This window comes from Marmota marmota, unplaced genomic scaffold (genome assembly GCF_001458135.2).
Source record: "Marmota marmota marmota unplaced genomic scaffold, marMar, whole genome shotgun sequence".
NCBI classification, from domain to species: domain Eukaryota; kingdom Metazoa; phylum Chordata; class Mammalia; order Rodentia; family Sciuridae; genus Marmota; species Marmota marmota.
This window is the reverse complement of record NW_026000196.1, coordinates 12163227-12188011: the sequence shown is the minus strand read 5'-3', so window position 1 is coordinate 12188011 and position 24785 is coordinate 12163227. Positions and strand designations below refer to the sequence as shown.

Genomic DNA, 24785 nt, shown 5'->3' with positions numbered 1-24785 from the left:
AATATATACCCCCCCCCCCCCACACACACACACAGTCACACAGTCACACAGCATGGTCTAACCAAACAAAATTCTTAATAAAAGCCAAACCTAACCAATGACATAGCCAGAAACACTTACCTGAAAATTAAGTACAAATAAAACATAATAAAAAGGCTTAAAATGGTGAATTGACATATGAAATCTGTACCAGTTTGGCCATAATCTGGATCTTATCCCTTCTGCATAAAGATGAACATGCCATAGACTATATGAGAAAATTATTACAAAAAATGAAGCAGAAAATTACACATGGAAATTTAAATTTTTTTTTACTAATGTAATAATTTCTGCTTGCAGATTATTGTATCAAATTAAAAATAAATTGCTGAAATTAAAATCCCCAAGTAGTCCAAAGAAATTTACCTTGGCAGTTTCATCATTTATGAGTTTCTATCGCCACCTGCAGGACTATCTTTAAGTAAACTAAAACAATCATCCAGCTATTTGCTATTCTTTTTCTCTTTCTCCCTCCTTTTCCCTCCCTTTATTTTTTCTTTTCCTTTGTTATTTCTTGAGGTATATGTCAAATTTCCAAGAAATCAAGCACTTTGTTATTGAAAACATGTACATCATTAAAAAATGAAAAATCACCAATGAAATGCAAAATTAACTTTGCCAGAAAAGGTGCACTTAACAAAGGCACAGGCAACTCATTTTTAAATAGCTGAACACACAATTTATTATCCTGTTTTCAAAGTAAAATTTGGAAGAAAGAAATTAGCATATAGAAGCTTCCTTACAAAAATGTAAGGAAATAATTGGTTTCCAAGGAATAATGGCTTTTGCTATGAAATAGTTTCCAAAATGTTTATAACCAATGTACCTAGATTAATCCAGAGCAGGAGAAAAACTGCTATTAGCAAATGCATGCTTTGTTTTCTGTTTCTTTCTAAATAGAAGACAAATATTGAATACTTCATAAAAACTGTTATTGTAGCCCAACAAATCAAGAACAAGTTTTTGAAACAGAACTCAAAACTCAAAACACTTTCAAAACACACACACACACACACAAAAAAAAAAAACCCCACAGGTTTTTGTCCTTGTTGTCATTATCATCACCTTCATTATCACCATCACTACAGCCATGACATCTTGATGAGGAAAATTCATTTGCTATCACAGAAAGGTCAGCCAAGTGCACACAAAATAACAACACAGATTTATGTTCCTCTATGGCACACTACCCTCCTGAGTGGCAACTCCACAGACTTACTAAATATTTCCCCAATGTAAGGTTCAGGAAAATTTACTTTAAAAGAAATACCAGAATCTGCGAATACTTTGGAGATAAAGTTCCTACTCAGAAGCTAAGACCATAATTATAGAGCTTTTGACGATAAAAATCACACCTTGTAAAAATGTTGTAGGGCTGGGACTTCGGTTCCGACAAACTGTGAAGCTTGAGGGAAACAGTTCACTCTTTCTTTCCCTCTGGATGAAATGAAAGCCCCTCCAACTTTAACATTCTATGGCTCCCTGTTTTCTAGATTAAAACTGTAGCCATTGACAACTTACTTAACAATGATTGTGCCAAGAAGTATACTTCTTTCTTTCCTGCCACCCCTTTGACAAAAGACAAAATGAAGCATTCCTGACAATAAGTTGAATCAAATTGTAAAGAACTGGGACAGAAATAACGAAGTCATTTCAAAGGGCCAAAAGAAAAATATGGATTTATAGCATAAGAGAACCCCAGGGAGACAAAATTAGTCAGTGAAGACTCCAAGAATATAGCTTAGATGATTGCACGTTGGACCTGGTTTTGATTTGTCTTTATATCATATTTTTGTATAAGTAAGATCTGAACTATCAGACCAATGAAGCCCCCCCCCAATAAATCTGTTATTTCAAATGCCAATGACATAACCTCAAAATAGAGACAGAGGTAACAAAACACACCTTTCTAAATCATAAATCAAATGGCAAAAGTACAATACGCTGTAGTAAACCCTAAGCAGACCACAAAGAAGGTTTCTCTCCATAAACATCAGATCAGGCAGCTAGAATGATTACTGGGCTCTCTTGTAACTGTCACCTGTGGTGGGTCTAATTACAGACTACCCAGGCAAGCACGCCCACATCACACAGCAATAAAAGAGCCCTCCGCATGCCAAGCCCAGCCAGACAATGAGAGCACACGCCACCTGATGCGGAGCCCCAAAAGATCAGCCAGGGAGACTAATAAAAATGACAGCTTAGAAACAAATAACAAAGCTCGGACTGCAAAAAAAGGCAGTATCAAATTAGCCAGAAATGTAAGTGCTGAGCATGGTTCTTCCACAGGTCAAAACCTGTGCAGAGAATGGTTATGACTGTTTTCACACACACCAGGTCCCTTGCTCTGTTTCAAAATATTCTTTTCCATTTTTGCATCACACAAAATGTTTGCACATCCAGGTGTCACATGCAGAAACAGACGGAAGGGGGAAAAAAAGCACTTGGTTTTGTGAAAATAAAAAATAAAATATCCCTAGGTCCAGGGGCTGTTGAACCTGGGTGGAGATTGGCCAGTTCCTTTCTGCCTATTCCAGCCCTCCTACTGCTGACTGCCTCTTAGTCATTTTGCTGCTAATTAGCTCCGCCCTGGATGGGCCGGGCCAGGAAAATGCATATCAGACAAGATGATGAAAGTCCTTAGTCTGTCTGTAGATTTTACCCACTGATGGGACCACCATCTTCCATAGAAGCTCCACCTTCTCTGAGGAGAGGAGTTGGAATAAAAAGAAAAACATCTGATAGCAGATGATTTGCACTAATGCTAGCATTTTCCAAGAAGCATTGATGGGATGCTTACTGTGTATCCAACACTATCCTAAGCAGTAAGGGTTTAAGACTGGGCCTTTGCATTTTGCAGTTGATGCTATAAATATATCAAACTTTCCATCATGTAACTGTGCCGTAATTCTTTAATGTGTGATATTAACCTGATGTATTAGGTCATCAAAATAAAACCATCCTTTTTTTATATATGAAGAACTTAATCTGCTAGAGCAAGCATGAAGAGAATTATCATTCCCTTGAAGGCAGAACATGCTTTGGTGTTTGAGAGTTGCATGTACCTTAGTCCTAGAACTGGTTAGTTCTTCTTGATATTCTCCACAGAAACAAACAAACAAACAAAAACAAAAAATGAGGTTTGCATTTTCACCCTGTCATGGAACAGTTCCTCCGGGAATCCTCAAATCACACACCCTTTGGAATAAAACCATGTGTGTGTGTGTGTGTGTGTGTGTGTGTGTGTGTGTGTGTGTGTTTTAAGAAAGATTTTCTCTGAATCAGAAGAGCTTCATCTTTATCTTTACTCATGAGAAGTTATATTAAATAATAATTCCTACTAGCACTTGTAATTCAAAATTTTTAAGTACTTACATATGTAATATTTAGTTTGATCCTCTTTATGATGGACTTTAAAAATCAAAATATTACCTTTCATTTTCAAATGTAAGAGAGAGGTAGAAGGAAAGTGGGAGAAGAAAAGTGGGGGACAAAGAAGGTGAGGAGGGGTGCTGGAGAGGGTCTGGAGGGAGTGAATGGGTGGGGTGAAAGGAGAAAGGGACAGAGGGAAAAAGGAAGAAAAATAGGGGAGAAGCTAAATGGACAAATGACTGATCAGTATGACAATTTCATCTTTGCATCTTGGTAGTTAACAGTGTGTCAGACACTCTGGGCCACTCTGTGGACAGAGAAGGAGGGAGGAAGAGGGTCAAGGTTAAAGAAAGCAGTCAAGCATTAGCAGCATCAAGGAGCCACGTGACTTCTAGAGGCTTTTCTTTCTCTAAGATTTAAGATCCTAAAATGAGGATCCCATTCCAAGTTAACAATAAGATATCTCTAGGGAGAAGAATGAATTTCACTGAACTCATTGGGATCTACAAAAGCCAAGGGCTCCTGCATAGAAAACTCAAAGGTGGCAGAAAAATATGTGCTTTCAAGGACACTCCAACAGAAAGCTCAGAGCAGGCAGTGGTGGTGACAGGGCACGCTGATATAGGGGCTGGACCCGTGACACCAGAGGAGGGTGAACCATTCACTCATCGTCTCATCGTCTCACACAGTAATATGTTGATGTATGCTTCTCTAGATTAAAACAAAAATGATCTAATGTTTATTAGTCAAAATAGGAATGCTCTAAAATACCACGTGATTTCAGTCAGTCTATCTATGATTCTGTCTGGAAGCACAATTCAATTATAAGGTTGAAAATATAAACATGAAAATATGCTAAAACAGTTAATAGTGTCTTTATACATTTTCAAAAGATAATCTTTTAATGCAATTACTGTAATTTTATTAAATGGCATAATTAGCTAATGCCTGAGGAGTTGTCAATAGAAGGTACAATTATGTGGTACAAATTATAATCACAATGCACAGTGATGGATTGTTCTTATTTTTAAAAATGCTGAAAAAAACCTTTAAAATATTTTTGAAAGTATATTATGTAGTCTTCCATGAAAAGGAAGATGTGGGAAATCAGCTAAGAAATGTTAAAACAAATAATAAAATGCCAAATATTTTAAGCATTTTATACATATATATTTGTAAGTATGTACACACACATTTAAAAGTTCTCAGAAATCCTCTCTTTTGTATAAAATGCTTATTTTAACTATGTAATTTTTCTTTTCCTCTTTTATAGAAATACTGTTCATCTTTTAGTGCCAAGTATGCAGACACCTACCAAATGAACAGGGATGTCTGTGTGTGCTTTGTGTATCCAATGGTGACTTCTAAGGGGGTGCAGTCATAGACACCCAAAGAGTGTTTGTCATCAAATGCAAGTACAACCAGTTGCAAACAGGTGATAGAACTTTCAGAAATAGTAAATCTTCTAGATACAGTTAACACATTAATATGTGAATCATTAAAAAGATATTTGACAGACATTACTTAAGGAATCCAATCTTGAAACAAAATCACAGGTGCATTTGTCATTTGTACCAAAGCAAAATAAATCTGAATGTTCTATGGACCACAGGGGAATCATGAGCACAAGCAAATTTCAAAGTCTTGCATCCAGTTTTTCCAAAATGTTCAGCAGGGCAACTTTATGTTCCTGAGTGCTCTACACTTCATTTTTTTTTTTTAATGTGGTACAAAGAATTGAACCCGGTGCCTCACACATGCAAGGCAAGCACTGTACCACTGAGCTACAACCCCAGCTCCCATTCTCTGCTTTTTACAGTGCAAATGAGTGTAAGAGTGTGTGTGTGTGTTGTGCAAACATGCTTATCATGCATTAGAAAGGTTGATTCTGTTAACTGCTACTATTGGTTTTAAGTTCTAAGTGAGATTATTTTCTGTTTCTTAATATTCTAGGATCTCTCTAAATGCTAAATCCTACAAATGTTAAATAAGGGACAGAAAAAAAGAGATGTATTTTTTAACCTTATTGGTGGGAGGTTGATTGATGCCTTAAATTATATATCATATTACAGACTCTGCCAACTCTGAAGAATAAATTCTTTATTTTCCTACACTTAAAAAATCCAGGAAAAAAAGTCATAGATGTTAAAATCATAGCTTTATGAAGATATCATTGATATATGGTAGATTAGATTACTTTTAAACATCAAATATCCGAGTAAAAATTTAATAAAACAAGGAATCCATCAATGCCCCACATGCTTGCCTCTCTGGACATAATAGGTGTGTCTGAAAGACGGAGGAAAAGGCAGAACTACATAAACAGAATCCTATTTTAAAAGCATCAGAAGAACTTTGCTATTGAAGATAACCTTCTCATGATGCCATCTCTTGAGTAAATGCTCTTTTATCATATGAAAACATGAAGTTATATCATAAGTTTATATATTTTTATATACCATCATGGGGGTTTGTAACAAAATAATAGCAAAACAAAAACAAAGTGAAACCCCATACATATAATTGGTTCTATAATATAAATATCACAGTGCCAAATTATCTCTAAAACCAAATTTGTCTTCATTACCATCAAATGAGGTACTTCCATTAAGACACTAAGGATATTATATAGAATGTCCCACATACATCAAAAATATGGAGCTATTTCTTGGATTGCTATTGTTTTAAAGTATTTTGAAGGAAGGTATTAATACAGACTATAACTCTCCTCTACCCCATCCCTTATTTTGAAAAAAACTCTTGAAATATGTATTGATTCATTTCATGACCCCTCCAATTGGTTATACTTAGGTTTCATTTTATTCTTTCCTTGCTAACCCTTTCACATCATCTAAGAAAAATCCAAGAAAAGAAAGAAAAAAACTCAGACCCAAAACTGGGTCTAGAGCCAGATACTAGGGTTTTCCAGGTCATCCAGCTGGATTCCAAGGATGTCACATGTGTGTAAATACCGATGTTTGTGTTGTTTCCCTCGAGTTTTACAGATATAATATTTCCATGTTTTGCTTCTTTTCCTTTAGCCCTATCACCTGTAAACAAAGTGCTAGTGATTGAGAATCTTACCATCCACATAATTAAGGTTTCTTTCCCCAAAGGTATCCTGGACAAGCTGGGGAGTACCCCATGCATAACATCTAAACACATATCTGAAATGATCAATATGGTTGTTTCTAGAGCCACTGCCTAAATACAAGGATGACAAGCACTGCGTCCTGCTTTATTTATTTGTTTATTGGTGTACTGGAGATTGAACCCAGGGTCTCTGTGATTGCTAGTCAGATGCTCTACCACTGAGCTACAATATCCTCAACACTCCTGGGTTTAAACCCAGCTCTGCCTCTTAAAAATATATTAGCTCTGATAATTTACTTAACCTATAAAGCCTCATTTTTTCATCTGCCAAAAGAAGATAGTAATTATTATGTACATCAGCAAATTGTTGTAAGAACTAAGTAAGTGAATGCTTGTAAAATGCTTGGGACTCTGCCTGAAACATAGAAAGCAGTGAGCTAACACAAGCTACTAATATGCCTGAAGCTCAAAGCCAGTGTGAAAATAACCATGCACATGTGTATAAAATGTCATCTATGTTTACACATCTTTTCATAGGAAAATACACAGATGCACTTAATTTCCAGAAAGATATTTTAGTTACATTTGGTCTTTGTCAATAAATTAACATATCAGTTTGTCTTTCAACTGGGAGGGTCAAGACTTTTTCAAGTGACACAAATATATATTTAATTTAGCACTAAAAAGTAAAACTTGAATGCAATGCACCAACATATTTAGAAAACTTAGGAGAAGGAGAAAGACAGAACTGAAAGATTTTTTTATATTTATCCTCTCCACAGGGGGGAAAAAAAAGAACAGAGACATGATCTGGAATGTTTTGACCACCAAAAAAACTTCTGAATTTAATTTTGTATAATAACAATGAATTCAACAATATGCAGCAACATTAGCACAGAAGGTTCAGTGAAAATTCAGGATAACTACTTTTCTTAGTGTTGAGAATACAACCACCACCTAGGTGTTAAGAGCATAAATCCCACACATGGACAATCTAACGAGATAAATTCTCCCACGGCTGTCCATCCACTTCTGATTCAACACCTCAGGAACCATAAAGTCTGCTTTTCTTCAACTGCAGCTTTCAACAAGATATGATCTTGGCCTACGCACACACATACACACATACAGAGGAATCTTTGGAAAATGTATGGTTTGCTTTTATAAAGTCTTAAAATTAACACCCAGAATATATTGACCATGATCCCCACAATGTACATGTTTTTTATCATCTTGAAATAAAGGAAAGAACATGAAACTAATAGGTTATTTTATGTTTCCTCACAAAACAGAAGGGGAAAAAATCCCTTAGAGTGTGGGACCACCATCACTTCCTATACCTCTGAGGGAAGAAGACCCCATCTCCTGCAAATATCAGAATCTGTGGATGCTCAAGTCCTATACATGAAATGGCACTATTCTCATATATCGCCTACACACATCCTCCCATGTAATTTCAATCACTTCAATCAGATTACTGGTAATGCCAAATATAAATTTTATGCAATTAATGGTTATACTGTGTTGTATAAGGCAAAAGAACAAGAAAAGTGTCTGGTTTTGTATCATACAGATACAATTTTTTAAATTATTATATGCCTTGCAAATCAACCATAGGGAAACAAGCAAGAAGAAGAGCACCTTTATTTACTTTCTGTGGATCTTGGGCATTGGAAGGTGTGATGCAGCAGGCTGCCGCAGAGGGCTCTGTTTCAAGGTGGTGCTCACCAGGGAGGACTCGCCTTAAAAAAGGGGCAGTGGAGAAGTGCCCCCCGCCCGCCTTCTGCCAAGGCTCCCTTCCCATCTAGAAGTCCTCTCCCCTGGCCAACCTGTTTCTATTCATTTGTTCTAATCTTTCTTCGGATCAGGCCAGCAGTCCATTAATCATTTCTGTCATCCCCTACAGGATCCAGGGCAACAGATCTGTTTTTCTAAAATCACAGTGCCAGAAACTAAACTCAAGGAGGAGGAAATCCTTTGCTCCTTGCGGCGGCTGGCTGGCGTGATGACTGGAAGAAGCCACCAATTGTGTTCACTTTCCTCTTCTGCCCAGAATTGCACAGAACATTCCATGGAAAGTTTTGAAAGGGAATTCAGGTGGGAAGTGGAATTGGCAGGGTTGAAGAGGAACCCAACACATAAAGCCACCCACCGGCTAAGGAGGATGTGAGAAAAGGGGGTGGATAAATATATGTCAAACCAATGACAGATATAAATTAACAAATTCCTTATTTTCAAGGCCAAATATTTTGACAACTCCAGACATCACAGAAGGTATATTAAACATAAAACTTGTAGACAGCATAGTCCTCTATGCCCTGATGTGATGGAAAAACTGAAATTAACTAGATCAAACAAAATGCTCCCCGATGGCAGTGAAAAAGCAAATCAAATATATCCAATTGAGAATGGGTGACTGTAGAGAGAGGGTGAGAATGACCTTGGCCCTGTTGACATCTTGAGCTCATTTTTTCTAAGTCTGAGCCAGTGGGGTAGCAGAGATTATTAAATTAATACTGATGTTAGAAAACAAGAGATAGAAGAATCATGTGAAGTGCAAAAGTCAGACTGTGAATCATGACCTGTACTTATTCATAGGCCACTCATGCATCATGTCAGCCCCTATAGTAATCTCCACTCAATACAGAAATCAGTGCCATAATACCATCATTCAAAATTTGCCAGTGAAAGACATGTTATCTCCTTCCATGGGTAACAATGCCAATCTGATTTAGAACAAATCCCTTTACAAATAAGAGAGAATGTCCAGAGAGTCAAAGTGAGGGTGTTGTAACAACTGCGAAGTCCTCCCAGAATTCTTGAATACTCTGTGATATTTAGGTGGCTTTAAGTTCTCTTCCAGTTCTTTGACCCTATGATTATACATATGCTCATAAGAATGAACCAATGTTATCAGAGAAAAGAATATACTTCATATACATGAATATTTCTCCATTAGGACATTGAGTTAAATGGTAATATGTAATGATCAGTTATGCAGCAAGTGGCTTGATAGGAATAAATGCTTTTAATATCAAAGTTTGTTAATACTTAAAACCTAAACCATAACTATTTATTTATTATCATGTGATTATTCAGCTGCCATTTTTCATAGTAGGCATCAGGACAGCAACTGTACAAATCTGGCTATATGACAACTACAGAAAATTAAAATATATATGTGTATAAATTTATATTATATTTGCAGTATACATATGTATATTTAAATTTAAATATATATACATATGTATGTAACATTGACTCTCTTAAGCTCCTCAAGAAATGGTACATAAGTAGGATTTTGTTAATTTAAAGCATTTTCATGACCTAAGTACAATCTTAGAAAGACAAACCCAAGATAATCCTCTATGTCATAATATATTTTACAAAGACAAATGACTACAAAGAAGCAGCAAATAATTTGAACATAAAAAAGAAAGCTTACCACAAATGCTATGGTACTTCTTAACGTGGACTCCCACTGGAAGCAGCTCTTAAGGAACTGAATTGTATTCCATATTGCCATAGTGAGTCTTTTCACACGGTCCACATCTCTTGATAAGATCTGATTTTTAAAAAAATGAAAATGGAGAACTTGATTTAAATACTCCAAGTATTCCCTTTAGATCAAGTAGCCTGATCATTTAAATTATCTTCTGTGGAGGCCCCAATTAGAAAAATTAATAGAAAGGGAATGTCTGATACTACTAAAACTGTTTAAAAATATTATCATTCATAAGAGGAAAAACAATTCCAGTGTATAGTTACAGCTCATTTGATGAAGAATAACTCTTTCAATAATATTCAGCACAAAACTGGTCTGGTGAAAGGTATAGCAACTGGGCTTTTGAAGCCATGGAATGTGTGAAAGTGTATGCGTGAGACACAGGGAGAAAGAGAGAAAGACAGATGGACACAGAGAAACGGAGTCAGAGCTCACAAGAATGGGAATGAATGCTGATATTGTTTTTTCTTTGGAATTAACTGCACAAATTCATAGTGGAAAATTCAAGTAATACAGCTCATCTTGTCTATACGCCTATAAGAAAGTATAGTTCTTGTAAGAGAATCCAGTCCTCCCTCTTCCCAACTATACAACCCTAGGCAAGTTACTTAATTCCTTCACAAAATAGGACTGCTATTAGTCTCACTTTACAAGTGGTTGTAATGTTAAGAGAATTAAGCGCCTTAGAAAAATACCTGTCACATACTAAAGGGTTTTAAGAATTTGTATCAAAAGCAAAAGTTTCACCTTTATGAACACTGGGGGTTACTAAGTGGTTAAAGGCACTCGGGAGGGTCCTGACCTACTCCAGGATTTCAGCCTCAAGCCCCACATTTTTCTCAGAGCCCAAATCCACCCCACTTGGAGGTCATGTTTTACAAAGGAAATGTCTTTTCTCCTTGTTTTTGGCAGATTCATTTCAATTTGTTTGCAAAGCAGCTACACCACCTACCTTAACTCAAGTATTAACTTTCAGGTAAACAGAGCAAAATGTAATAATAATAATAATAATAAATATAAAAAAGGCCTTTACTCAGAATATACAAAACAAATATCATAGACCTCCAGTATTAGGGCAGACTGAAACAAAACATTTATTTGGATGCTTCCCTTTAGAAGATGGTTAAGGCCTTTTCCAATTGTGCCCAGAAGTTCATGGGAAACAAAAGGTTGATAAGATGCCTTTATATTTAACTGCTTTGTTTCATCCACAGCTGCTGAGCCCAAAGGAAGTAGTGGAAGTAATAAACGCTTTAAAAAGGGGACACTTTGTTCTTTGTTACACAACTGAAGAGGGACAATGGGTACAGAGTGAAATCCTGAACTGTATCTAAAGAGGACAGGGAGGGACTTGGGGGTCGGGGGAAGGTAAAGGTCATGGTAAAAAAAAATGTAAAACTTCCACTACTTGTCCCTGATCTTCACTTTTTGTTGGACCGAAAAGAGGAATTTCAAGCAACCATCAGAGGGAAAGTTAGACAATTCAGCATGGGGTAAAATGCCAACACAGCCCAAATTTAGACAACACACAAGTGATAAGAAAAGTCTTAGGGTAATCTGAGGCCAGAAGTCTGGAAGAGTCCTCTGGGTTAATTCCCTTATCCACTCACCAGGCAGAACACCTCCCTGCAACTTCAAAAGCTAGAGACTGAAATAGCTACAAGTGAAGGAGGGTGGACAGGCAAGGGAATTCAGGAGGATGTCTATGTTAGGAATTGTTCTTTAAGAATGATTCAGGAGAATACTGGAGGGCTGGCTGAGGCCTTCTGCTTCAACCCATAGGTTTGTTTTAAGTCTCTGTACCCCATTCTTATTGAACTGCCTAATGCTCTTATTTTGGGAGAGAAGGAAAGACAAATGGAGAGGGAGGGAGGGAAAGAAGCAGACAAGCACTCCCAGTGGGTGCTGGGAGTTTATGTGCCCAGTAGCCAGTCTAGGGGACCAGCCTACCTATTTTTTTTTTTTTCCGTATCTGGTATTGAACCCAGGGGCACTTAACCATCAGCCACATCCCCAACCACTTTTTGTATTTTATTAGAGACAGGGTCTCACTGAGTTGCTTAGGTACTTGCTAAATTGCTGAGGGTGGCTTCGAACTCTCAATCCTCCTGCCTCATTCTCCAGAGCCACTGGGATTCCAGGTATGCACCACTATGCCCGGGACCAGCCTACCTTTTTGGACAGCTTCCGGCTATCTTCAACAAAGCGCTTTTCTCTGGGAGTAAAGGTCCTAATACTTGCCTTAACCTAGAAAGACATCAGTTGTTACAAAGAACAGCATGCAAGTGGCCTTTACCATCCTTCTCCTCTGTCTAGTAACCGGAAAAAAGATGGAAACCAATGCCTTTGGACCCTGAGGCTCTGGCAGGGTCCAAAGGCAGATACCCTCAGCTCTGCCTGTCTTTGTGGAACATTTCAGGAGAGTCTTTGGGTAGGCTGGATATGGGAGAGTGTTGCCTCCACTTCAGTAATTCCTAGGAGGTAATTTAAACCATCATGGAGAGTGATGTTCATACATTCTCAAACTAATGTCCCTGGAAGATAAAATTTCCCTCTCATATTATTTTGAACTTAGCTTACACAGATAATACCTGGTACATGCACACCAATTTTCAGCTTATTAAAGGAAAAAAAAAAATCTTTTCCACAGAGAATTTCAGTTCTTTTCAATGACCTGGAAAAATAAATGGATATACCACATCATTCCCATTTTATAAGAAATAAACTGAGGCTCAGAGGGATTTAATGATTTATTCAAACCACCAGAGAGAGAAAAAACACACACAATAAAATTCAAGTCCTTCTCCTATGTATCAGATGGACAACTGAAAAGTCACTTAAGAGAGATATTTTGTTTTTAAGGCTTTAATCCCACTTGCCCTTAAGCCCAGATTTTTGTCTGAGTATAATAACCTTTATATACAATGCATACACAAATGCTTGCCAGAGAAAGGCAGGAATGGGGGCAATCTGTCCTGTAACCTCCTTATGTTTGATGTCCTTAAAGGTAAAAGGAGGAGATGACAAAAAAAAAAAAAGAAGGAGAAACATGCTCTTACACTGAAGACTATGCCCAGAGTTCTAGCACTACTGAGAGCCAGGGAACATAAGGATAAAAATATATTTATATCATATATAAAATTTTGCTTTATATATTGGACAGATAACATATAATAGACTATGTAGAGATTTTTATAGATATCATACATTTTACCTTGTATATAGGTTATATGTTCATTGTATAAGTTTCATCTATATATTACATAAATTTTAGATATATATTTATGTAATGAGCTATACTTTATATAACATATAGATATACCATCTTTGGTATATATACCCATATATTTATATAATATTGAACTATGTTATCTACCTATATCTGTATATTTATATGATATATAGATTACATAGATCTACTTTTTCCTTTTGTTTTTACTCATTCCTTAGTATTTCATTTTACTGAGAATTAAACACCATTGATTCTGCTGATGGAACCTGAAAGCTGGGATTCTCAGCACAAATTTTAGGGCTGAGGTTTTAAAAATGATTATCCCCTCTCTCTCCAGTCACAACAATCAAGAGATACTGTTCATTAGTTTTAGTCTCTAAAGCCTGATCACCTTTATTTTAAGTACAAAAATGCTAGGAAGTATGACCCAATAAGACTTACCGGATTATATATGAGGTCCATCTCTAAGTAAATAACTCCTTTAAAAGCTTGTTCTAAGTCTTTATTCTTCAGTACATAACGATTTGGTTGCCCGTCTTTAATCTGTTATAAACAAAAGATAAAGTACACAATAGTACAAACTTTCTGTAAGGTTTAAACAGAATAACCACAACTAACTTTGGTAAAGTTGCAAAGGGAGTGAATTTATTAAACAGAACCTAAATCTATCATGAATCAATTTTTAATTCCAGAGACCTGTTATAATAGATAAGAAGGTAAAGTAACAACTACCAGGAACGAACTTGTGTGTTGATAGAAAATTATTGGTACAAATCGTGACAGAACCACATAGCCTTTTCCTTCAAACACCCCAGAGGTTACACACTTTCATGTACCCCCAAAATGATTAATATTCTACAAAATTCCTGGCTAATACTCCTCAAGATTGTCAAGGTCATGGGAAAAAAGGAAAGACTAGGAAACCATCATAAATCAGAAGAGAACAAGGAGATAAGATGACTGAATATAATGGGATACCCTGATCTGGATCCTGGAAAAGAAACAGGACATTAAGTGCCAAAGCTAGTGAAGTCCAAATAAAGATCAGAGTCCAGTTATTAATAATGTACCAATGTCATGGTGTCTCTTAGTTTTGACAAAACTATCACGATCATTTGAGATAGTAACATTAGGAGAAATTGGGTGGAGGGTATGTGAGGATTCTCTTGTCTTTACAATTTTTCTATGAGTCTAAAATTATTCCCAAACTATTTGAAGGAAATAAATAACAAATCTTTTCTTTTTTAATAAAATGATAGTTCACTAACTAGGAAAGCAAATTAAGTAAATCAATCAGCCCACCTAATATGGAAGTCAAAATATCATTCAAAATCTGAATCTTCAGAATAAACAAGTTCCTCTGATGTCCTCTTTCAACCAGTATGTCACATCTGAGTCATACACTCAGCTACCCACTGACCCAGCATATATGACTTCTAAGGAAAACATCCCCTGTATTGTTTTAGAAACTATTCAGCTCTCTCTCTTGAAAGGCATGTTAATTATCTAGATTTAATCACTCTCTTCAGATTTGATAGCAGCCCTGCTTTTCATTGTACACATAGAGGTATATGAAGTAATTAAACTTCTAGCTTTTAAGAAGTGTATCCATTAACTCTAAGAGGTCCTCAGCAAAACTTGAGTTTTTCAAAAATTCTATCTGGAATTGTAATGATCCCATTATTTAGGTATCTTAGGAAATTTGAGGGCCTGAAATTTGAGCCATATTTTAAATGACTATTGCCATCTCCACCGGCATTCACACAAGTGTTCTTATAAACAGTGGTGGAAATGAGTTGAGTAAGTCACAAGGGGAAACGGCAATTCCACTTTACAAGGGAGAGGTCATCTTCCTTCCCAAAGTCACTCCACCTCTCTCAGATTGAATAGCTTTTATACAGAAAGATGGTTTTCCTGGCCAGTGGCTAAGAGGAAGGGGGTGCCCCATAAAGACCTGGTTTCCTTCCTCAACGGTGTCCAAACAGGATTCTGAGCTTCCGCTTTGATACACAGTCTCACTTAATAAATTGTGGGTGTTAAAGTTGAAAGAAATAAATACAAAAACAGCATTGCAGTTTGCCAAGCTGAATTTGATCCAAATTAGCTTTGCTTCAAATCCATAGTCATTGTACTGTTATCTTAAAATTTCCATGATTTCTTAAGGGTTAGGGTGGGTCAAGAGAAGAACAAGAGGTATCAGTATAAAAAGAAATATTTCATAGCAAAAGAAGATTTTTTTTTTTTAATTTGGTAAATGGCCATTTCCTGTTACTCAATGTCCCTTGCATTGTGTCAGCAAAACCCAGCATCCACCTAGGGACATTAAAGCCGTCATCAAAGTTAGAGATATAATTAAAGCAATCCATGTTTAGCACTTTTGGAAAAATAATTCATTTAAAATGTACGAATTTTAAAAGTTTAAAAATTACAAAAAATAAAGACCCTTTGAACTTCCTCAAACATCACCATTCTTTCCTCTGAACATAAATTAGAATGTGGCAGGTATTTTTAAATTTTTATTAAGAATTTATACTTATAAAAATAGCCTTGAAAAAAGTGTTTAGCATTTTTTGCCTAAGTGATATGCTGGATGTATTTTGCAACTTCATTTTGTATTTACCAATATTATTTGTAATTTGATTACATTCATAAATAGATCTCATTTATAAACTACTCTTCATGTTCAACATGCAAATAAACTAAGATTTATCAATTCTGTTGATGAACATTTATTAATTTCACTTTTTCAGTCTGTTCACCATAATGAATATCTTTTGGGTCATAGTTAAAGATAAGTGGAAATGGAAACATATTGTAATAGTTTGCACTTGAAATGTATTTGGGTTATTAATAGGTTAATGCATTTGAATATTTAGTGTTAGAATTAAATACTGAAATAGTAATAGAAGAGACTAGCTTTTAAAATATCTTCACTTTCTACTGTCTTTATGTAATTAAACTTCTGACAAAACAATACAGGATTACAAGTTCTTCTGTAACATCCTAACTTGCCAAATTCTTGTGTGAGTGCATGTATACACAGGAAATGAAAACAAAACATACATGCACGTATATATCACATGTGTACATCACATCGTTATGCTTATGATTTGTACTTAGACTTTTGAAAATTATTCCTCATTGTAAGTAATTTTATATTTATATATAAATCTCAGAACTTTACATATCATATTCTGTGAGAAAATAAAAGCACAAAGAATATTTAGAAGAGAGCATATACACAAATTTTCATCCCTGGCTATAAGATAATGTTTCAACTAAAAACTCAGTTTAACTTTCAGTTCTGTATCAACAAAGGCAAGAAGGAAAGATAGTTATCTAACTCTGAAGAGTTTTCAGGGGCTGAATCCAAGAGGACTTCATTTGACTCAAACATAAGTGTCTTGTATCAATTTTGTCAGTAACTCTTTAAATCAACCTATTATTCATCTTTTTATATTGAATTTTTCATATGTAAAGAGTGTCTGATACTATGCAGTAATTTGTGGCAGACATCTCCCCACAGCAGTAATATAGTTAACCTCATTAGGAACTAAAACGTCCATAACCAGAAAAATGGGTGTTTTCATGTCTCGTAGATGTTTTCAAACATATTTTGTCTATAAAGCCTATATCAGGAGCCTAGGTAAGCATTATTTTATTGGTAAATTAGCTAATAAATGAATGAGTACAGGAAGCTTGCTTCTGAGTAATGATTCAGAATTTTGTAATCAAAAAGAAAGTTACTGAGAAATTAGTCTGGTTTAAAATTTTTAATCTGACTCACAATAATTCTCAAACTATTCAACATTTTCATATAGTAAAGAATATTAAATCTGCTTAAATGAGCTCTAAGCAAAGTCAATATGAAAAGCTTTTTAAACATTGTTTGGTAGAAAATAATTTTTGAGTCCAATAAATGTTATAACACTCATTATATTAGAAAACTAACCTATTTTATAATCAGCATGTAATAGGCACAGGTATGTAAGAATAGAGAAAAAATTTGCATCTAAAACTTCTTAAAAATAATTATTTTCCAATAACTTGACATTTACTAGAAGAAAAAAAATACTTTGATGCAATGAGTTATCAAGTGATTCAACAGCAAAATTGATCAGAAGCATTACGAAGGAATAAATCCACCAGTTGATTTAAGTAGAAAAGACACACATTTAAGATCAGAATCCAAATACAGAGTCATATTGATTCCTTCATCGTTTGACCTAAAAATTAGAAAATGGAGAACATTGGGGTATAACCCAGCATCTTCTATTAGATGTCTTTCATTTCATGCAAAAGGCAAACACCATGGTGCACGGTTAGTCCCAGCTGATGTAAATGTAATAAAATGTGATGAGGACAGACATGTAGCTTGGCAAGAGTACAATACACTTTATCTGGGGTAGCTAGTCATCCATGAGCAGAGGGTGGGGACGGACAACAAGTGGCAGGAACTTACAGGGAGGAAATCAGACACATACATCCAAGAGAGTGCACAGGTCACAGGACTGGGAACCACAGGGAACCTTATCAAAACAGCCATCTGGAAAACGGGAACTGTTCTGCCAAATCTCCCCTAGTCCTACTAGTTATTTTTTAACCCCTTAAGGGAACTACTGCTTCAAGATCATGTCATACCCTCCCCTTGTGTCTAGGTCATCAAGACAAAGGGGCAATAAACTGCTTACAGGAGATGAGGGAACAGAACAAGAACAAAGGCACCTCAAATCCTTAAAAGTCCTAGGTTCTAAAAGCATCATGGTGTTCTCCCTAGAAGGGACCCGCTCAGTGCCTGTCCTGAACATCTGTACTCTTGCTCTTCCTGGTAAATTCCTGCTTGAAATTCATCCTGCAGGATGGCAAGAACTGGTGGCTACAGATTTTCACGGTCTCTTTGGCTCCATGGGTCTCCTCTGCAACAGCAACAATTCAAATCCTTCACCCCACTTGGAAACAGGCCTGGTTCCAATGACAGGAGTTATAACCAACAGGAGAGATTAAACTGTCCACTAGGTCACTGTTTGTTCTGCAGGGAGTACTGTCACCAACCAGCCAAGGCAGCACAGAACTCCTTTTAAATAAAAAATATATAGGAAACATTCCCTTATATAATAACCCATTTTCCCACATTGTTCAGAATGGTTCTTTACCTCACAAATATTCTACAATGAACCTGACTAATCCTCAGTTGTAATTCATTAAGTTCATTTCCAATTTTTAACAGTTGTAAACAGTGTGATGAATTTATTCGCAGATGTCTCTATGCATTCATGATACATTTCTAAAGATAAATTCCTAGACATGGACTTGCTGAGTTGTGGAATACATCTATTCTCATAGTGCAGGCAAGTAGCCAGTTTGCCTTTCTGAAATGCTGTGTTAATTCACATTCCCAGGCTCAGCGAAGAAGCCTGCCTGTTCCCCACAGCTTGGCCAACTGCAGGCATTTTAACTTAATATACTTAAAATTTCATAGAAAGAAAAAGAGTCTTGGATTAATATGAACTTCTTTTTTTATAACAAATGAGACTGCACAGTTTTCACTGTTTTTTTCATGTTAAAAAGCAATAGACCAAGGTAGGGCTGTAAAACCAGACCCATATAGATATGATTCCCACTTCTGGCATTTAACATTGTGTGACTATGTGCAGTTACTATACCTCTCTGAGCCCCAATGGTCTCTTCAAAATAGATAGACTATAAATGCTCAAACACATGTGTATATTAATTTTTTATCCATTTTATCCAAGTTTCTTCTGCAGACTTATACCAACTCATACTCCCAACAACAGAATTTGAGAGGGTCCTTTCTCTATATTTGTTAAGCTGATTACTTAAATGAATTTCATCATTTAAATTGCTAATCAAGGTAGATGAAGATGACAGCTCATCCTACAAGTGGTCATTATATAACAGGGACTGTTAAATACTTCGTATGGGCCAACTCATTCAATTCTCACTATATATACCCACTGCATGCATAATGATAATTTTACCTTTATTTTATTAACAAGGAAATTCAGATAGAGAGGTTAAGTTACTGGACCAAAGCCACACAGCCAGTTTAGTTGAGGAGCAAAGGTGCCAACTCATGCAATCTACTTCCATCAACTACATTCTTCCCCGTCATGATCATAATTGAATGAATCATGAGACATTCATATGCTTACAGGCTATTAGGATTTCCATTTAATTTAATTTTCTGGTAGGTTGAATTGTCGTTCCTTATTGATTGAAGATAACTTGTAAATTAGTGATGCCTATTTGCTTATATGCTATAAGTATTTTTTATATGCTCCTAAGTCAATATTTTGTCTTTTAGTTTATGATGTTGATTTTTGTTTTGGCCATATCTTAAGATATCTTAAGATTTCTCTGATCATTCCTCTTTTCAGTTTGTTTGCATCAGAGTGCTGTAATGCTTAGTGTAACACACTGACATTTTCCCCTAATCAATCAACAACAAATTTTCCCAGAATCTCTTAAGTAGTTCACCATTTCCTCAATAACTTCATATTTCAAATTTATAATATATTAAATTATCTCCAATTATTTAGTCTTCTTTCAAGTACTTCAGTATGCTTCTAGAATTTCCTCACCTAAGTCTTACACATTCTAATTTGCTTTTTATTGTAGTCTGATGCTTTTTTAGATTTTTTTTTAAAAATCATTCTTATGAGTATAGCCATTGATCTTGTTTAGTTAATATTGATCTTAGTGACCTTTTTATTTTAATGTTATGTATTAATTTTTTATGTTTATAGATATCTGACATCAAAGAGTATCTACAAATGTGTTTTGTTAAAATACACATTCTTTCTTTCTTCATATAATTCTGCATTGACTGGAGCTAACATAAAAGCCTTAATTTTCACTTGTTAATTCATAAACAAACTCATTAAATTCTCAAACAATTTGATGCAGAGACTGCAATTGTTATCCTCTATTTAAAGTGAAGAAAGAGAAGGAATATGGCTGGATTTGAGCAATGACTCTTAGGCCTTGAAATTTCTGACAGATATCGTCCATCACATTAAGAAAGTGTCTTCAATTAGTAACTTATTAGACTATTTTTTCATATTATATTGTTGTTTGTTTTCTTCCTTTAACATATCAGTGATGTAAATTACACAATAAAGTTCCTAAACTTTCTGATATTCCAAGAAAGGTATATGAACAATTTCCTTCTTATTACATCTGTAATTTTGGGGCTGGGGATGTAACTTACTGATATAGCACTTGCCTAGCATTTGCAAGGCTCTGAGTTCAAACACCAGCACTGGAAAAAAAAAAAGAGTGAGTTAAATGTGTTTTTTTGATGTCACGTTTTCTAGTCTCAAGTAAAATTCATGAATTTTCCAATTTTATTTTATTTTGTTTTGTTTTGTTTTGGTTTGGTTTGGTTTTAGTCCTTAACCAATGAGCCACATCCTCAGCATTCTTTTTTTTGTATGAGACAAGATCTCACTAAGTTGCTAAGGCTGAACTCAAACTTGCTATCCTCCTGCCTCAGTCTCTCCGGTAGCTAGGATTACAGGTGTGTACCTTCATGCTCAGCTCATTTTTATGTTCTTAATGAATTTAAAGAAGAATTACCTGACCCTTTAAGGTTTGGAAAAAACACACTCACAAAGCAAATTATATCTGTTATTTTATTGTTTGGGGAAGATTAGGATGCAGGGAGTAACGAAAAGAATAAATTTGATGATGTGTTCTCATCTTTGCATAATTAGTAATTTTCACTTAACTGTATATTAAATACCCAATATCCAAGTTACTCCATACTTGTTAAAATAAATTTCTTTGCCGTTTTTCACCAGTCCATTTAACCATGTGAAAAACCGTATTATATTTGCAGTTCATTTGGAAAGACTCCACATCTTTACAGAACACAGGTTCTCAGGATCACAAGTTCAAGGTCAACCTCAGCAACTTAGCAAGGTCCTAAGCAACTTAGTGAGATCCTGTCTCAAAATGTAAACCAACCAAACAAACAAACAAACAAGGTCTGGAGACGTGACTCAGTGGTTAAGCACCCCTGGGTCAACCCCTAGTACAAAAAAGAAAGACAGACAGAAAGAAAGAAAGAAAATACTTATACCACACATTCTCCCAGTGTGTTTCTGAACTTCATTTTCTCGGAGACCCCTCAATAAAGGCTGGTAGTAGTCTTCACAGCAATATTCTGTGTTGTTGGTTTTTTGTGTATTGTTTGTTTATTTTTCACTGTTTCCTCATTCTTGATATTTTTCCTCTTTTGGCATTAACGCTATAAGTTCCTGTCCATTTTGTTATTATTTGGGGGTGGGGGGCTGATACTTGGATTTATTGTATTCACTGATGACATCTATTTTACATTGTTGGGGTGTGTGTGTTTTACAGTGCAGGAATCCAATCTAGGGCCTTTACATGCTAGGCAAGTAATTGCGCTACACCCCAGGACCTGTCCCTCTTTATCTTCATCAATTCCTTCCTAATTTTTTTAGTTTTATTCTAGTTTCTTTTGTTGAGATATATAATTGATTTTTAATCTTTATATATAATGACAAAGCCACCCAAGGCAAAAATTTCCTTTGAATAATACTTTTGACCCTTACTCTTAGTTTTTATGTATAGTATTTAATTGTTACTTTCTAAGTAGTCTAGATTGCAGTTTCAGTATCCAACTTAGTTACTTTTCCCCACCAAGTACTTTAACACGTGTTTCTTTTGATTTTTAATCTCTATTTTTATGGTGTTGGAGCCACAGTACAATTTCTGCCTTTTTTGAAATTTATTGAGGTATTTTTGACCCGTACAATCAATATTTGAACATGTTAAATGGATTTTTTGAGCAGAATAATTTCTATACTTATTTGTATTTTATTTTCAGTGGCTGTCACAGGGATTTTCACTAACAAACTGTTCTTAAAATTTGTACATTTGAACATTACAATCTCCAAGAATCATCACAGCTTGCTTTTGTTTGTGATATTTTCAAACATGGGTAAATAATACACATTATCATTTGGTGATTCTAATTTTTTCAATTTTTCTCCTGTATTTTATATAGGAAAGAAAGTGGGAAATAATTAATATACAGGTTCATGTTTTTTATAATCTTACTGGTAGTTCAGTCTTTTTTTTTATAATGACTAGAATAACTCAGTGTATCATGTTTTTGACTCACTGTTTATTTACATTTATATTCTATACTTTTACTATCTATTTTTATATTACTATATTTTAGATGTCTCAATACAGCAGCATTTAGATTTTACTCTGTTCAATGTAAGATTTTTTTTTCCATTTAATAGAAAAGTTGAGCCTATCCAACATCTACTCTCACAAGCGATATGTTCATTGAAATACTGTTTAATGGCCATGTTTTTTGTTATGTTTTTTGGTACTAGGGATTGAACCCAGGGTGCTTAACCACTGAGATACATCCTTAGCCCTTTCTTTTTGTTTTGTATTTTGAGTCAGGGTCTCAATAAGTTGCTTAGGGCCTTCCTAAGTTGTTGAGACTGGCTTTGAATTTTCAATCCTCTTGCCCGAGTCCCCCAGCCACTGGGATTACAAGTGTATGCCATGGTGCCCAGGTCATTTTGTTGTTGTTTGTTATTAGGGCAATCCCAGTAGGCCCTTCTCTCACCTTCTCTCTTCTCCCTCCCAGCCTATCTGTCCTAACCAATATACTACCCAGTCATTATACTGCATATGTTTCATGATAATTCAAACATATTAAAGGTGCCATTACCTAGGTTCCCAGGATGCTGGACAAAATTGCCCTATTTTATTTTTATTTATTCCAATGGACTTATTGGAACAAGAGTAAGGGGTAAGGAGAATTGAAAGTTTGTGTTAAGAAATGACCATCGTTGTCCACATTGAGATTCAAGTCTTGCCTTTATCAAATAAACTCTCAGGTGACCCATCTTCTTTTCCTTATTACTCATTCTCTATCCTCAAAGATGAATCACTTGGGATTCCCTGATCAAATTTATACCCTAGAAAAACAAATTTTAGCCACAGACCACTTTACATTGTATTAAACCTAATGATAAAGCCAATAACGTAAAGTTAAATATCAATATTATTTACTTTAATGGTTATCATTTCGGCATTAATCTAAAAAAAATCTATGATTATGTGAGTTTATTAAATTGGGCAAAACCATCACAGGTGAAACTTGTACATCTAAATACTTAATTGAAAATGTAAAGAGATATTTGCATGGCATTTATTGGGTATAAGCAACTACAGAAAATTTGTCTCATAAAACTAGGTGAAGTTGCTGTTGGTGCAGCTACTTATCGAATACCTGAATCCACTGAGGATGCTGGGGCTTTCTAATGGCACTGGGAAGGCCCCAAGATTGTGATGACACACTCTTGTGTCCATGTTGTTCTGACCCATACAAAAGGACTCATGTTTGTTTCAAAATGCAGTCTCTCAAAGTTTGGATGATTCTTTCTTGGTTATTAGAAAATAATAAATGTATGCTTTTTCCTGTTTTACAGATCAAGTCCGTAAGGCAAATTTTAGTCATCTTAAATTGGCCCATTAGATAACTCTAAGGGAATAATTGTATGAGTGAATAAAAAGGACTGACCTAGAGGAAAATACAGCCCGATTTTCAAGACACATTTAGTATCACTTAAATTGAGGATAGACATGTTAAATAAATCGATTGAGCCAACTAATTATTAGAAGAGAATGTCTACTGCCCAAAATATTTTGAAAACTCTGAAATGTGCTTATTGCTTTCCACTGTGTGTATTTACTATATAGTAAGTTTACTATATAGTAAATTGACTGATTAGAAAAGTACAGGAGCAAAGTGAAAATGAGGAGATATATGTCCCCTTTTTTGCTCTCACTGACCAGCCATGGAAGAAGTCTTCAGATGGTAATGCAGTCTAATCTCAGTTTCCCACTGTTCTTAATCACCTGTATTTGATTAAAGAGCTTTGATTATTCTATAGAATAATTAATTTTTTTCAAAACTAAGAGAAATAAAATCTATGGAAGGAGGGCTTACTGGCCTGGATTCTTTTAATCCTGATATACGACCAATTGTACATATACATCTTGAACAATTCACCACCACTAATAAATATACTTATTTCAGTATATGGATTTTAAATGAACCAATAGTCAGCTAGTACTTTCACCCTGATTAAAAAGATATAGTGAATTTAGAACAGGCTCTTTATTTAACAGGCTTAAATGCACTTAACACATTAACATTTAGAGTAAGATTAAAAGTTAAAGTACCTTCTGCACTTTCTACTTAGACGTTTAAAAAAAAATGTAGTTTGCATTGTCTCCAAAAGCATAAGCCAAATTTTAGTTTATGACTTGAATTAAAAAAAAAAAACTCATTTTCACAAAACTGTTCCCATTCCATTGGGAACAAATTGTTAATTATAAATTAAAATAAAATATTTGTTTTTAAACATAAAAGGATACATTATTGAATATTGTTCTGTATTCTATAGACATGATAGTGAAGCACCAATAAATTCATTTTTATAATACTTTCTCATATTAACCCCC

General features: G+C 35.2%; 1 protein-coding gene across 9 annotated transcripts in view; it reads right to left on the bottom strand.

Annotated features, from left to right (window-relative positions):
• Mctp2 (multiple C2 and transmembrane domain containing 2) overlaps positions 1–24785 on the bottom strand; it is a 219554-nt gene that overhangs the window by 56579 nt on the left and 138190 nt on the right. For all 9 annotated transcript variants that reach the window (XM_015493108.2, XM_048790319.1, XM_048790320.1 and 6 more), the window contains 3 exons: positions 13683–13784; positions 12182–12256; positions 9950–10069 (listed from right to left, as the gene is read on the bottom strand). In XM_015493108.2, coding sequence (XP_015348594.1) covers positions 9950–10069; positions 12182–12256; positions 13683–13784 — 297 coding nt within the window. The remainder of the gene's footprint in view (positions 1–9949; positions 10070–12181; positions 12257–13682; positions 13785–24785) is intronic.